The 15,437-nt window shown below is 39.8% G+C and overlaps 2 protein-coding genes across 5 annotated transcripts in view; one reads left to right on the top strand and one right to left on the bottom strand.

Annotated features, from left to right (window-relative positions):
• Window positions 1-11,068, bottom strand: part of INTS12 (integrator complex subunit 12) — a 36,834-nt gene extending 25,766 nt beyond the window's left edge. For 2 of the 3 annotated variants that reach the window (XM_003985117.4, XM_011281806.3), the window contains exons 1-2: window positions 10,932-11,068; window positions 1,905-2,069 (exon numbers count right to left, since the gene is read on the bottom strand). In XM_003985117.4, the coding sequence (XP_003985166.1) occupies window positions 1,905-2,060 (156 nt within the window). In that variant the 5' untranslated portion in view covers window positions 2,061-2,069; window positions 10,932-11,068. Of the gene's footprint in view, window positions 1-1,904; window positions 2,070-10,863 lie in introns of all 3 variants that reach the window. The other variant, XM_006930934.5, reaches the window with a different exon arrangement.
• Window positions 11,069-11,172: 104 nt separating this feature from the next.
• GSTCD (glutathione S-transferase C-terminal domain containing) overlaps window positions 11,173-15,437 on the top strand; it is a 130,950-nt gene continuing 126,685 nt past the window's right edge. The window contains exons 1-2 of one of the 2 annotated variants that reach the window (XM_045056036.1): window positions 11,199-11,307; window positions 14,711-14,885. The gene's annotated coding sequence lies outside the window, so the exon portion shown is untranslated. Of the gene's footprint in view, window positions 11,308-14,710; window positions 14,886-15,437 lie in introns of both variants that reach the window. The other variant, XM_006930933.4, reaches the window with a different exon arrangement.

The raw sequence follows: 15,437 nt of genomic DNA, 5'->3' as shown, positions 1-15,437 counted from the left end.
ATCCTGAGTCAGACATTTAACTGACTGTGTCCCATCTAAGTTCATTATTTCACATAGGACTTACTGAATGATGTAAATGAAGATATCAACTGATTTTTATGTTGCAATTACACTTGGAGAGCCAGCTGTCAATGTTTATAAGCATACCACTGCCTCCAGGTGATTCTCTCTCTAGAGATGTAAATGGCAGCTGAAGGCTACAATGTAATGAATCCACGGTTTTTAATGTTTTTTTTTATTTTTTATTTTTTTTTTTTTTTGGGACAGAGAGAGACAGAGCATGAACGGGGGAGGGGCAGAGAGAGAGGGAGACACAGAATCGGAAACAGGCTCCAGGCTCTGAGCCATCAGCTCAGAGCCCGACGCGGGGCTCGAACTCACGGACCGTGAGATCGGGACCTGGCTGAAGTCGGATGCTCAACCGACTGCGCCACCCAGGCGCCCCGAATCCATGGTTTTTAAATACCTGACAGTATTTTCTCTAAACTGATCAATAAGAAGTAACTCTAGTTAGAAATCTAAGGGCAGGAGGCTTTTTAATCAAAACAAATTTTTCATGTACTTTAATAGATGAACTTCCTTCTGTTTGAGAATCTCAAAATACAGTACTGCTTCTTTAGTAATAATAGGTTTTACCTATTGGGATATTATCAACATTCAGAGCAGAATGAACTTACTAGTGTGTTTTGTAGAGCTGTATAATTTGGCCAGTTTGAACTCACTGAATTTACCAGAATGAGAATGGTAGAAGAAATGAGGACACAATGGCGCTACTATTCAAAGGGCAATAAAAAGGCTTGAGAATACTAGAGCTAGTGTTAAAAGAAGACTGGGGACAAAATACCACTGTTTACTTGGGCACTGAGTCTGGGACTTGGGCCTGTCTTTAATTTGAGATTGTGGGTTAGACTGAGCTAGTGATGTAATCCTGTCTTCCTTTTCTCATCTTGTTATCTGGGTCCAAAGACCTGGATGACTTTGGAGTTTCAGGGCTCTAGAGCTTTGGAAAGGTTTGAAAGAATGTCTCAGGTATTACAAATATAATAAATGCTGCCATTCTCTAAGAGCCTATTATGTACCGGGTAGATACTGCACTAGGTGGCTTACATGCTTTATCTCATTTAATTTTCACAATTTTGCAAGGTAATCCTTATTACCTCCATTCTACTAATGAAGAAATAGAGGCTGGGGGAAATGAAGTTACTGTGTACCTCGGTTTCCTTATTTTAAAATGAAAATAAATAACACCTATTTCAAAAGATCATTATCACAATTAAAATTAATTATACACATACACCAAGCAGAAAAATACCTGAAACACAATAAATGTTCAAGATACATTATCTATTACTACACAACTAGTAAGAGGCAAACTGGGATTCAAAACAGGTTTGTCTGGTTCCAAAATGTATATTCTTTTCACATAAAGTTGTTTGGCTGCTTTGTCATTATCAAAGTTGGAGCCACATAGTTGTCATAATTTATCCACATACCTCCTTTTCCCCTTAAAGTATCCTATCCATATTCAATCTACTTCATTGCAAAATTTGTCCCTTTACTTCATTAAACATTAAAACATTAGAGAATAATTACAAGTCACGGTTTCATCCAGTAGCTTAAAATCTTTGGGGATGAGAAACAATTAGAAATTAAATCATAAATAAGTAGGTTTCCCTACACATAAAGTAGAACAGAGTATCCCTCACACCCAGCTAACTTCCATGTAGAGTAAAAGTTCTCTGAAAACATGAAGGAAGAATAGAACACTAAAGAATATAATTTCTTCATGCCACAATGAAAGATTATTTTGGCAGGGAGACTGTTTTAAGATGGTGTAAATATTAACACTGTTCTACTGCAGGCCTTAACGAAACTCCCCCCAAGCTTTTAATTCTTGCAGGTACCTTTTGAGATGGACGGTAACTTGAATCAATGCCCCGAGCCAAAGATTCATCAAGTAGTGCCTTTAGCTTTTCTGCAGAATCTTTACTTTTTGAATGTAAGAAGCCAAGTGCTTTCAAAAAAATGGGATCAAGTTCCAAGTTCACAGCAGCAGCCATTGCAAACACCTGAAGAAAATAAGAAAGGGTGGGATTGATTTAGAGACAATGAGCAATTATCTATGTTAAAGTTTATCTATCAGGTTCTTTTATTTATAATAGGTAATACTGTGCCCATTATACAAAATCTGAAACATCAGAAGAAAAGTAAATTTCCTTGTTATTCCTACCAAATTCGTTTCCCCTGAAGCAAAAACCTTATCAGTGTTGTGTGTATCCAGACCCTGAAATCAAATTCAAATTCAAATCCTGAATTTGAAATGCAGATAAGCTCCTCCCTGCCACAGAGCACCTTCCTCAGGGTTTTAAAATATACGCTTACAGTTCAGTGTACAGGAACTTGATGTGTTTAGGTCAGGTTTACCATATGTCAAAATTTCTTCTCTCAAACCTTATTTCCATTACCAAAAAAAAAAAAAAAAAAAAAAACCAAAAAAGATTTGAGGCAGCGAGGCATGGCAGGAGAACAATGGTTAAAGGAAACATCAGGTGATGAGCTAAAGGTCATTGCTGCAACTTTTACCTCAACTACCTTTTTTAAATCTCCTTAGTCCTCAACTCCATTCTTGAATGCCTCAGAAAACATACTAAGATAATCTATTGGACTACATTTAGATTGTGGTATCTCATGCATTAACCTACTTTTAAAAAGCAAGGTCTCTGAGGAATGGTGCCATAGTTACTACCAAAAAATTATATATACATAATATAATTTATATACATAATATAACATCTCTCCCATAGGGCCTGTAATAATGCTCTGTGTCATTAGCTTAAAATACACTGAAGATGTACATCAAAGGCTTATGAAATTCCAAAACATTAAAAAATTTTGTTTTCAGCTAATACCAATGCTATCATGTGGTTCTAATTCTTGTGTCACTTTTTCAAATATTACTCCAGGCAAGGAATTATTAAAATAAAAATGTATACTTTGTGTTCAATCCTTTGATCAATATTCTAGGGCTTGAAATTGTCTTCTATCCTTGAGGTTAATATTGTAATAATGCAACACACATGTACTGTTACAGTTAAAGATCTATCAGCAATTCCACAGTAATCTCTCATTTTTAGGGGTTTATAAAGCCATTAAAGCTTGCTGTAGGTTGAATCTTGGCATATGAAAGTTCAGACTAAAGATGAATTTTGTTTGTTCCTTCCCCATCTACTTCTCCCCAATCCCTTTACAACTTTGACAGGAAACACACCCCCACACCTACAGGCTTTTTTTTTTTTTTTTCTTTTTAGTTTTCAAGACGGTATTAGATACCTTTCTGATAGCCTCAAAATTATTGTCAAATTCCGTACTCTAATGAAACACCTGAATCATCCATGAATCCCAAAGCCAATACTAAAAGGACAATTATCTACCTCAAACAGTTGTATTAGTAATTTAATGAAAACTGAGAAGCAATCTGTCACTTAAGACTATATTATTACAGGGGCGCCTGGGTGGCGCAGTCGGTTAAGCCTCCGACTTCAGCCAGGTCACGATCTCGCGGTCCGTGAGTTCGAGCCCCGCGTCGGGCTCTGGGCTGATGGCTCGGAGCCTGGAGCCTGTTTCCGATTCTGTGTCTCCCTCTCTCTCTGCCCCTCCCCTGTTCACGCTCTGTCTCTCTCTGTCCCAAAAATAAATAAACGTTGAAAAAAAAATTTAAAAAAAAAAAGACTATATTATTACATACATCATCTATGTAGACGATAGGTACAGAAAGGTTTTTTTTTAATTACTCATGGTATAGGCTGATTACTATACATATTTTCTGGAGAAAATATCTCATTAAAATGTCCATGATGAAAAGAGTAAACCTGCCATTCCTCCTGAGTGCTCAAGGGGAATATGGCCTAACCTTTTTATTGACCAAACTTTTTATAGTTAAAAAGCACAGCATTTACTTATCCAGAACAATCTGTTTTACGAGGTGCTGACCAAAGGGCTAATATAGAGAAGAATCCTTCCAATATACTAGAAAAACAATTACTTGAAATTTCTATGCTAGAAACCAGAAGCAAGGTATTTACTGTTACGCATTTCCATAATCACAGACAAAAGGTTTGCATTACAGATTAGGTGACAAGAGTCAGTGCCTAGCTTATAAGACTACAGAAGTCATGTCATCAACACCAACATTCCAACTGGAACCTTGGAATCCATTCTTTTTATATGATCCTGCAGTTATAAAACTGAATAGGCTTTGTACCCATGCCCTAAATTACTAACATGTCTCAAAGGTCTTAATAGTGGAATATAGGGAAAAAATATAAGAATTTCTATTTTTAATTTTTTATTAAAAATACGCTATTAATACACAGAGCGATAGCAGTGTAGACATATAATTGATAACACATATAATGAAGTGTGCTCAATTTCACCCTCAGGGAATGATGAGACAAGTTTGGAGGCCACTGCTTTAGTCTATCCAGCAACTGCTAGTTTTCCTTTCCCTATTATGTATACATCAAGGCTGCTTAAGGTACAAACTACCTTTCCGTAGAAAGGCCTTCCAGTACTTTCATTCAGCTAAGCCCTTCCCTCCCTCCACAATAACTTCATTGCTGGCTGCCCATAATCTTCTAGCCCCTACTCATTATCTATATATTCCCCTATATTTTCTACCTTGTTTTTCAAGCACTCCTTGCATCTCTTTACCTTTACTATTTCCCCCACTACATCTCCTTTTTACCATGGTCTCCCAAGTGGTACTCCTTCGACTTCCTACTGAAAGAGCAAAGAGGTCTACAGAGACCTTATTCCATATAGCTGCTTTTGGAGAAACATTCCATGGCCACCATTTATCAACATCTTCCCTTGAAATCTATTACCTATACCTTCCTGGTTGCTAAGGTATGGAACATTTGCACTAGGCTCATCTTCTTACTTCTCCCCACTGTCATCTCTGGCAATTTTAGCATCTATATTGATGATCTTCTCCAGCTTCCTAGTTTACTTAGATCTTCAATCCCAAAGAGCTTCATCTTCAGCCACCAAAGCCTGAAAGTAGCCACAATTATTCTCCTTTTTTTGACTATAATCTTGTGTCTTTTTATCTCTTCCACTGTTTTCACTAAGGAACCTCTTCAAGGTACCAGGTCAACCTTCCTTTATTTTGCCTCCTCCCCCTGTCCCCCATTTCTTTCCTTGCGTTCCACCTGCATTTTGAATTTATAGAGGCCTCCAGTTTCTTAGTTCCCTCTGCTTTCTCCTTATTGGCACCGCCTTGCCTCAACTTCTTTCCCACATCAAACAGAAAACAGTATTTGGGCCTAAAATAAAACACTCAGTTACATGTTTTATCCTATATATTTTAGTTTTCTATCTTACTTTTCCTCACTTTTTTTTTTTTTTTACAGTTTATTTATTTATTTTGAGAGAGACAGAGACAGTGCAAGTCGGGATAGAGGCAGAGAGAGAGGAAGAGAGAGAGAATCCCAAGCAGGCTTTGCACCATCAGCACAGAGCAGGATGCAGGACTCAAACCCACAAAACAGTGAGATCATGACCTGAGCTGAAATCAAGAGTTGGATGCTCAACCGACTAAGCCACCCAGGTGCCCCTCCTCACCCTTTTATATTGCTTTCTCTAGTTTCTATTACTTCTCCTTTCTTATGGACAAAAGCACACATAGTAAAATTTATTTTTCAGTTACTGAAGTCCTTAAAGAGGTCAGCAACTAATTTCTCAATTTATCTCCTTTATTATTATAACCAAAAATATTTTCCTGGAGTTGTACCAAATTATGTTAACTTTTATATAGTTCCTTCCCTGTATATTCCAAAATCCATGACCAAAACAGACTGGAAAAGAGCCATATATCATTCTTACTGAGGATTAGAGCTAAGAATTCACTCCCACCAATACCACTACTATCCCATTCCTAGGTTATTGACATTTTTTAAAGTAGTAATTACTAATTTTCTGACATTCTTTTTTTTTAAAGCAACACCTAGATTTTAAACTAATTCTACATTTAAAGCATTAAGTTTCTTTCATGTATCTATATCTGTATATACCTATTTACATATATATACACACCTAGGACTTGTTTTTTAGAATTCTAATCCTCAGTGAGAATTCTTAGCTCATGATAGGAATCATCGATGGCAAATGCATATAGCACAGAAATTCCCACTAAACAGTGATCTCTTTTTCCCACCTCTTTCTATCCATCTAGATTTATTTGCAGTATATCATTAAAAAAATTTTTTTACTGCTTATTTATTTTTGAGACAGAGGACAGAGCATGAGTGGCAGAGGGGGAGAGAAAGAGGGAGACAGAGAACTCATAGCAGGCTCCAGGCTCTGCGCTGTCAGCACAGAGCCCAACGCAGGGCTCAAACCCACAAACTGTGAGATCATGACCTGAGACAAAGTTGGACTCTTAACCAACAGAGCCACCCAGACGCCCCTACAGTATGTCATTTTACTTCCTGTCCTGTATTTCATGGTCCAGGTTTTCAAAGACTCTCTTCTCTAAACACCTGTGTTCTACAGTCCTATAATTTCATCTACTTTGTAGCCATCCATCCTGTTATTTACCTTCTCCCTGCCTGCACCCAAACTCTTAAATGCAGCTGAGAGGAATACATACTCTGCATCTGTAGAGTCACCAATCTCATCTAGGCACTCAATACAATTTAGCAATCCTATCATGCTTCTACTCACTTCCCTACTTTCTGCCAAGATCAGTTACACTTTCTCCATTTTCCTTGAAACTGCTACAGTATCTCAGTAGATGTCTTCACCAATTTCACAGAGAAGACAAAAGCTGTCAGAGAGAAACTAAATCAACATCCTGCCACTACATCTACAAACTTACCTGCACCCATCCTTTCCTTTTTCCCATCTGATAAATGAAGAGGTGGCTCTCCATGTAATGCTACCTGTAACTGGATTCTACCTTTTCCTTCCCCATCTGGACCCTGAACTACGGATTATTTACTATGTCCTCTCCATCGCCCTCTCTCTCTTTCTTTCTACTGGCATCTTTTCATTTACATTTAAATATATTCAAGCCTCTTCTATCCGGTCTTCCTCATTTCATAGCAAAACTTCCTTCAGAAAGTCATCCTCATTCTATACTCCCTTTTTTCATTCTACTTATGCTGCATTTAATCCTGCAATTTGGCGTTTGTCCCACCATTCCATCCATGAAAATGTTCTCACCACCGTATTCATAGCTTTAGGTAAACAGATATTGTTTTTTCCTCCTACTTCTTTCTTAGCCTTTTTGTAGGTTCCTATTCCACTTCAACTTAAGTGAGTTCTGGGTCTCTTCTTGTCTCACTCTACACCTTTCTCTCAAAATGTGACATCTGGATCAGAAGCACAGGCATTACCTGGGAACCTGTTAGAAATGCAAACTCTTGGTCTCTACCATGAGACCAACTGAAGAAAAAACTCTGGGCCCAGAAATCTGTATTAAGCCTTCAAAGTGATTCTGATCCACTCTAAAAGCTTGAGAATTACTGTGCTAGACAATTTGATCTATACTCTTTTGCCACGGATTATAAATTTATCTCTCTGGCCCATCTATCTCTTCTAAGATCCAAATGCCAGCTTTAAATGGGTATCTCACTGGTGCCTCCTATTCAACATGTCCCTAACAGAGCCACTCATAACCTCTTCTTCTGTCTCCCAACCAGATCTTCTAGCATTCCCTCTCTCAAATGATACTTAACCCCACTGCTCCAGCCAGAACCTGAGTATCAGCTACTCCTCCTACTTCCTGAACCCTCACCCTACACCCTTGAGTTCAGGCACCAAACTTCCTAAATATACCTCAAATTCATCTACTTTTTTCAATCCTTACTACCACCACCCTAGACCAAGCTATCACCACCTATTATCTGGCCTACCATATTAGCTTGATCAGTCTCCCCACAATCACTCTTGTCCCTCTCAACATCTTTCTGTATTATTCACTGGGTTAAAATGCCCTTTGCACTTCTTGCTGTCCAAAGGTTAAAGAACGAGATCCTTAACGAGGTCTCTAATGCCCTACATGATCTGGTAGTACATGTAAAATAGTTACAAGAGTACCTGGCACAGAGTACACACTCATTAAATACTATCTAGTATCTCAGACTATTCCCACTCCTCACTCGCTGTTGTAGTCACATAATTTAGTTTAAGTCTTTCAACATATCATATGCTCTCACCTCAGCACATCAGTAGAAAGTGTCCCATACCCATCTTATTCATCCTTCACATCTCAGTATTTTTTTTTCCCCACACTTCCCAAATACAATAAGAAGTCTTACTGTTATTCTGTTCCCAAACATCCTGGAAGTTTGGAATAGTTACTATACTGTTAATTATGTAAACAGTCTTTCTCACTAGAATGTAAATTCCCTGAGGATGAGCACAGGATTGATCTTACCCGCTGCTGTTAACTGTGTGCCTAGCAGAGTACCTGGCAGGTAGTGGGAATTCATTAAATGCTGGCCAAGTGAATACACAGTACTCATTTCCTCTTTCAAAAACTTTCTCCTCCGTGATTTCGATTACGCTTAACTTTTCTGGTTCTTCTCTTCTATCTCTGGCTACTCTTACTCTGGTTCATCTTTTCAGCCCTGTCACTCTTGGTATTGCCCAAGTATCTGTTCTCATCTATCTTTTTTAGTTCTGCTTCCACTTTCTTCCTTGGTTATCTTCTATTTATCATGTTTTTAACTGTCATCTTTAGGCAGATGGTTTCACATTTTTCACCACTCCAATCTCACTTAAACTCAAATCCCACATTTCCAATTGCTGAGTAGGTATGTCTACCTGGTTGCCCAATTTAGTTATGACTAAAATCGATATTATGAATACCTTCCTCCGAAAGTTCCTTGTCCTGCACTTTTTTCAATGAACGACACAACTTTCTGTTAATCTGGTCGGAGGCCTAAATCACATATTAATGTTCCTGAAACATATTTTCCTTTCCTTCTTATTTTTCTTCTTCAAAAATTAAAACTCCCTACTGCCTTCAAAATAAAGCCTAATCTCTTGGCCTACCATTTAAAAAAGACAATTCATTAACTGGCACAAAAACTTTAAATCTTCATATACAGATTCTCTTTACAGCAGAGCCATTAGCTGGCCTTGACACCTCTACTCACTTTTTCTGTCTGGGAAGCTTTTTACCTATTTTTAGATGTCCAAATTCTATGTTCAAATATTACTTCTCACGAGGACTCTATTCTCGGCTGGTATGTCCTTCTCCACCCCAAATACTAATAATCTCTCCCTCCTAGGATATCTAGTAGTGCTTTCTCATGGTACTAGGACTTTCTACCTTGAATCATACTCTTTTTTTTCCCCCCACAAGTGTTATATTCCCTATAAAACTCTGGGTACCTTATGAGGGAGAGTCTACAGTTATCTTTTTGCCTATCACTTTGCTACTTTGCAAAGTACCAAAAATAATGGCTATAGAATTATTAGGGATCAAAGTAAAGTGTAATGGTCTTTTCTCTCTTTCTACACAATTCTAACCACTTACGAAGTCCCTTTACAAAAAGAGCAACAAGAAACTCAAATCCATCTTCCATGCACCTAACTTACCCCTAAGCCCCACAAGCATCAAAAAAGCAAAAGCAGGGGCGCCTGGGTGGCGCAGTTGGTTAAGCGTCCGACTTTAGCCAGGTCACGATCTCGCGGTCCGTGAGTTCGAGCCCCGCGTCGGGCTCTGGGCTGATGGCTCAGAGCCTGGAGCCTGTTTCAGATTCTGTGTCTCCCTCTCTCTCTGCCCCTCGCCCGTTCATGCTCTGTCTCTCTCTGTCCCGAAAATAAATAAACGTTGAAAAAAAAAAAAAAAATTTAAAAAAAAAAAAAAAAAAAAAAAAAAAGCAAAAGCAAAATAAACAAAACCACCTCGGTCTTGACTAGAGACCTGTACAGTGTTCCTACCTGCAATACTCTCTTCCTACTCCTTTACCTGGCTTAAATTCATTAATCCAGCTAGACTGTAACTCCATGAGGGCAGGGTCTTATGCAGTTAACATAGTTTGAAACTTAGACTCTCAAAAATATTGAATGAATGAACTAGGTTTTGTTTAAATGTCATTTTCTAGGGCGTCTGTTATCTCTCCAACCCAAGTTGGATATTCATTTCTTACCCTACATGCCAATCTTAAAACACACACACACACACACACACACACACACACACACACACACACCCAAAGTTGATCATCTGCACGTGCACAAGATAAAGGAAACTGAACTTATTCACACCGAGTGCAATATTAGGGTTGCCATCTCCTAAACTGCTTTGCCCTTTTTATGTCTTTGGAGGCTCTTGCAACCTTCTACTAAAAATCTTTTTAAAGATGCTGTCCGTTTCATTCCTGTACTGAATTCTTGGCCTTGAGTTATACTGATATCTTAGGGACACGTCCGGAAATGCAGGGAAAGCGGAAAGACCACGATTCCAAACCAACCAAGTGACGGACTAGCTGAAAAGCGACAGCGGACACTCAGAAAAAAGAATCTCAATCCTTTGATCAAAGCATGACACACCGAAGGCCTAGCACGGAGGGAAGGTCTTTGAGGGAGCCCGAGGAAGGGGGGAGGCGGAAAGAGGGAGCTGCATAGAGAAGTCGCCAAAACCTTCCGAGGAAGGTCCGAGACGGGGTTCTGGAGACCTAGTCCCTGGGGCCGTGCCCTAGATAGGCGAACCCGCAACAGACTCGGAGGAAGCACAGCCCTCACCGAAGGGAGAGAGCGGTCAGCCTGGGGCACGCGACCGCCCGCAAATTACGAAGTTTCCCCCTAAAGAGCGAGGAAACTAAGACTCCACGGGAACTACTCTCCCACCTCGCCCCTCGCGGAGGTCTCGAGCCTCCCAGAGGCGGCTGGGAGCCGGGCAGCTCGTCACAACTCACCGCTCCGCCCCGCTACTCCGTCCGTTCCCGGAGGCCCCTTCCGAACCGGTCCCGGAACTAGCCGGCTCCGAGGAGGGGGAAAAAAAGGTTCCTGCAGCAGTGTGAGGAGGGAAACTTTTTGGCTGTGCGACGGAAGGAAGTGACGTTACCCCCCGGTTTCCGGTCCGCCGGATTATGAATGACGGCCGGCAGGGCTGTTTCCAAGACACTGTGCCTGTTGTTTCTCCCCCGGCCTCTCTGGCAGCCAGTGGCCTCTCTTGGGCGAAGACTCGCAGAAGCGGCCTCGGAAACCTGGCTCGCGCGGGGCGGGAAGGCGCAGGCGGCTCGTGTCGCTGACACGCTCACCCTCCGTGCCTGGCCGCGCCTCTGCGACCAGGTAAAGAGGGCGCTCAGGCCGCCGGCTTCGCAGTCCCCCGATCCCCCTGACTACTCTTTGCATCCGGAGGCGACTGGGCTGACGATGCGGGATGGAGAGGAGGTGGTGGGAAGGGCAAGGGCGTGGACTTAGTGTCCGATGTCTCTCCAGTGCTGGGGTCCCTCAACCTCTTTGACAGCCACAGCTTCTGAGGGTGCTGGTGGAGGCTCCGGGCCCCTTCTCAGATTTCCCAGGGCCATTCCCGTGGCTTCCTCTGCTGATGGGGGAATGGAGCAGCTTCTGTTTGCAGCAGTCTGTGGAGTCGTTTGCCTTTTGCTGCGAAGTGTAGTTTTAAGACCTTTTGGCACGCTCTAACTTTTTTTTCTCTTTGGCATTTTGTTTTCCATTCCATGCCTTCCTGGTTGGAGAAAACAGTTGTATGTGAATACTGCCTAACAGTTGCTCCAAAGGATTTGCTGGGGGGGGGGGGGGGGGGCATTTGTTTCTGTTACACTAGCAAAACTGTTTCAGTTCGGTTTAAAACTTCTGTATGGAAAGTTTGAGTTTAACTGGCACGGAAACTGCTTTGGCTTTAGAAACGCCCGTACTTCCCATCCAACTCTACCTGGTTTGAGATTAGGTGCCTTGTCTTTTTCCTTTTATTCTTAATCCCAGGATTCCATTTCTTGTTATAAATTCTTGAATGTCAAGGAAATTCCAGCATTTAATAGTATATCTTGTGCTAAATTAATGATTTAACAAAATACTGCTTTTCCAAGCTTATCTATAGAAACAATATTAAAGGAGAAAAAAAGCTGGCACGAGTTAGTGACGTGGCAATTGTAAACATGGTCATTTAAATATTGTGAAAATAAATTCTTTGTTGTAAATACAACCGAATGATTTGCTGTCATATTTAATAAATCAAACTTTAAGCTATGTGAGTTTTTTTTTTTTTTTTTTTTTAAATCCCTGGTGGGGAGTTTACTAAGAGGATTGCTTTAAGCATACTCATGTGAAATTATGTTTGAGTTATACCTGAAGACATTATTTTAAAAGGTCTAACTTTAAAAATAAGTCTGAGAAGAAATCAATGAGATTTGAGAATTGCTTTATCAGTTCTTCTATTTATTTTTTTACACTTCTACATGTTTATCTGCTTTAAGCAAAGCTCAAACTTGAACTTCTGTAATAGTGGGCCTGTCAAAGTTTAAAAACAACAACCCTGTGTTTAGTATGTAGCTTTGGTTATTACCCTTGATTTGAAATAATAAGTACTGAGTATCCAATCAGCCTTTCTATAATAGGAACAATTTAGCAGACCTTGAAACTTAACAAATTCTATAGACCAGTCAACTAAAACATCTGTAGTATACACAATTCCTTAGTATAAGTTTTTATCTTAAGGTATTTAAAGTAGCCCACTGAATCCTGTTATGATTAGTACTTAGAATACAAGGTTTTAAACCATTTAGATCATAACAAGCCTAGATATTGTTTGCTGTGGGGATTCAGTAATTTTATTTCAGGCTTGCTGGCTTTTTTGTTTGTTTGTTTGTTTTGATGTTTACTTACTTATTTTTTGAGAGAGAAAGAGAGGACACAAGTCGGGGAAGGGCAGAGAGGGAGAGTGAGACACAGAATCTGAAGCAGTCTCCAGGTTCTGAGCTGTCAGCACATAGCCCTGTGCTGGGCTGGAACCCACGAACTGTGAGATCATGACCTGACCCGAAGTCAGACGCTCAACCGACTGAGTCACCCAAAGCGCCCCAGGCTTGCATTTTATGCTGTGATCTCCCTTAATTATGAGGTCAGACATAGCTGCAAGCATTATGATTCTGTAGCAGAAGACGATTCCCTGATTCACAGAGAGCTGACATACTTCCCTTATGGCTAAAGTGACAGTAAGCTTTTTCACTTTTCAACGGTTTTTCTGCACTTCTTACCCAGATAAGAAAACAGCTAATTTTAATTATTGAACTTTGTCCTCTAGGACTTAACTATATGTATCCCCATGGTACATAATGTAATGAGGACTGAAGCAGCTTGGGTTTTTTCTTTCCTTTTTTAACCTTTAGTGTCTAAGGTAATTAGCTGCTGTCTAACCCTGTATGAGCAAGCTTTTTTATACATATAGATAGTAAGAAAATGGGATAGGATTTGCAACCAAATTGTGTTATTTTGTGAAATGCATAAAACACAAGCTAAGCTCTAATATTCATAATGTTGAACATTTGATGTAGTAAGGAATTAAAAGGGTTTAAATTTTAATCTTTAAGAAAAATGAATTTGTAATTTCATACCTGTAAACTGTGGTGAACTATTTATTTTGTACGATATAAACAGTTAACATGCAAGTTAGGGTATTACACATTCAACCATTTGGTGACTTTGTGGCTTTTCGCCTCAGTAACAGATTTTTTATGGGAGGGTGGGGGAGGGGAAGCTTTTCAATTCAATAAAAATCCCTTACCTTTCTTGAGAAGTTTGGAAGTATAAAGTATAATTTGTGGATTGCCAGTCAAAATTTGTTTTTTAATAGTATCAGTGGATAAGAAATTTTGAGATAAATTACAAATGAATAATAATAGCTGGTATTTATTTACAGGCTTACTAATGTGATAGGCATTGTTAGGTTCTCACAGCATACTATACGGTAAATCTGATGTTATTGCCCCCATTTTATAAATGAGGAAGCAAAGGCACAGAAAAGTTATATTGCTATTAAATATCAGAACCAGGATTTGAACCCCGTTAGTCACCTCCAGAGAGTCTAGGCTCTTATCCATTACTTTATATTTCTTGGTGTATAAATATTCTACTTATTAAGTGTATAGAATCCATTTCAGCTCCTAGCTCTCTTGACTGAGTAGCAGTATACACAAAAACTATAAGTTTGGATGGATTCTAGTTACACTTATTCCAATTCAGCTCACCAAGGTCCTCTTGTTTCCTCATTTTGATTTAATGGTGTCAAGAAGAATGAGGCTCATGTACCAAGACTAAAGTTCTTAATAGCATTGTCATTACAACGATTACTGATACTCATTTATGTACATTCATTCATTTCTTAAACTAAAGTTTGAGTACTGATAAGCATTGGAGATAGAAGGTCAGGTAATAAGTGCTATAAAGCAAAAAAAAAAAAAAGGGGGGGCACCTGGGTGGCTCTGTTGAGTGTCCTAACTCTTGATTTCGGCTTTAGGTCATGATCTTAGGGTCCTGAGATCAAGCCTCTCGATCTCATGACCGAGCCCCACGTGTTGGGTCTGTGCTGAGCGTGGAGCCTGCTTAAGATTCTCTTGCTGTCCCTCTGCCCCTCTCCCCAACTCAGGCGCTAGCTTGCTCTCTCTAAAAAAAATTAAATTAAAAAAAGGAAAAGGATAAGGGGCTAGGAGGTAATGGGAGTCCTTTTTCAATTCAGGTTGTCAGGGAAGGTCTGTTCTTGAATTAATATTCAGACACCTCAATGAAGTGAAGGAGCAAACTAGGCCTAAGGAAGAGCAGACACGAAAAAATTCTCCAGTGGAGCATTCCTGGCTTCTTTCAAGAACAGCAGAGAGAACTGGAGAGGAGTCGGTGGGCAACAGGGAGCAGAGGTAAGGGATCAGGTCAGAAAAAGGATAGTTAAGGTCATGGCAAACTATAGGCCATGATAGGAAATTTGGATTTCAAGTGTTTCGGGGAGCCACTGGATGGTTGTGAGCAGGGGGTGTGATCTGATTTATGTGTTTAAAGGATCATTCTGACAATTGGAGAGTGGACTGATGTGTGGAGAGTGGAAGAAAATAGTTAATAGATGTTTGTAGTAGTCTTTATAAGAGGTGGTGATGACTTAGGTTAGTTGATAGTGGTAGAGGTGCTAAGAAGTTGGATTTAGCATATATTTCAAAAGTAGAAATGGTAGGTTAGAGAGAAAAAACAAGTTGAGTGAGACTTCAGAATTAAGGGCCTGAGCATCTGGGTGAATGGTGTTGCCATTTTATCAATAAGGGACTGCTAATGGGAGAAGAACAGGTTTAGAAAAATGTCTAAGGGAAGATGTCAAGTACAATATAGGAATCTGAAGTTCAGGGGAAAGGGTGTCCCTGAGATAAAAATTGGGAGTCATAGATGATATTTATACCTATGGTGCCGGAGGTCACCTAGAA

The sequence above is a fragment of the Felis catus genome, chromosome B1 (assembly GCF_018350175.1).
Source record: "Felis catus isolate Fca126 chromosome B1, F.catus_Fca126_mat1.0, whole genome shotgun sequence".
NCBI classification, from domain to species: domain Eukaryota; kingdom Metazoa; phylum Chordata; class Mammalia; order Carnivora; family Felidae; genus Felis; species Felis catus.
This window is presented reverse-complemented; position numbering and strand designations above follow the sequence as displayed.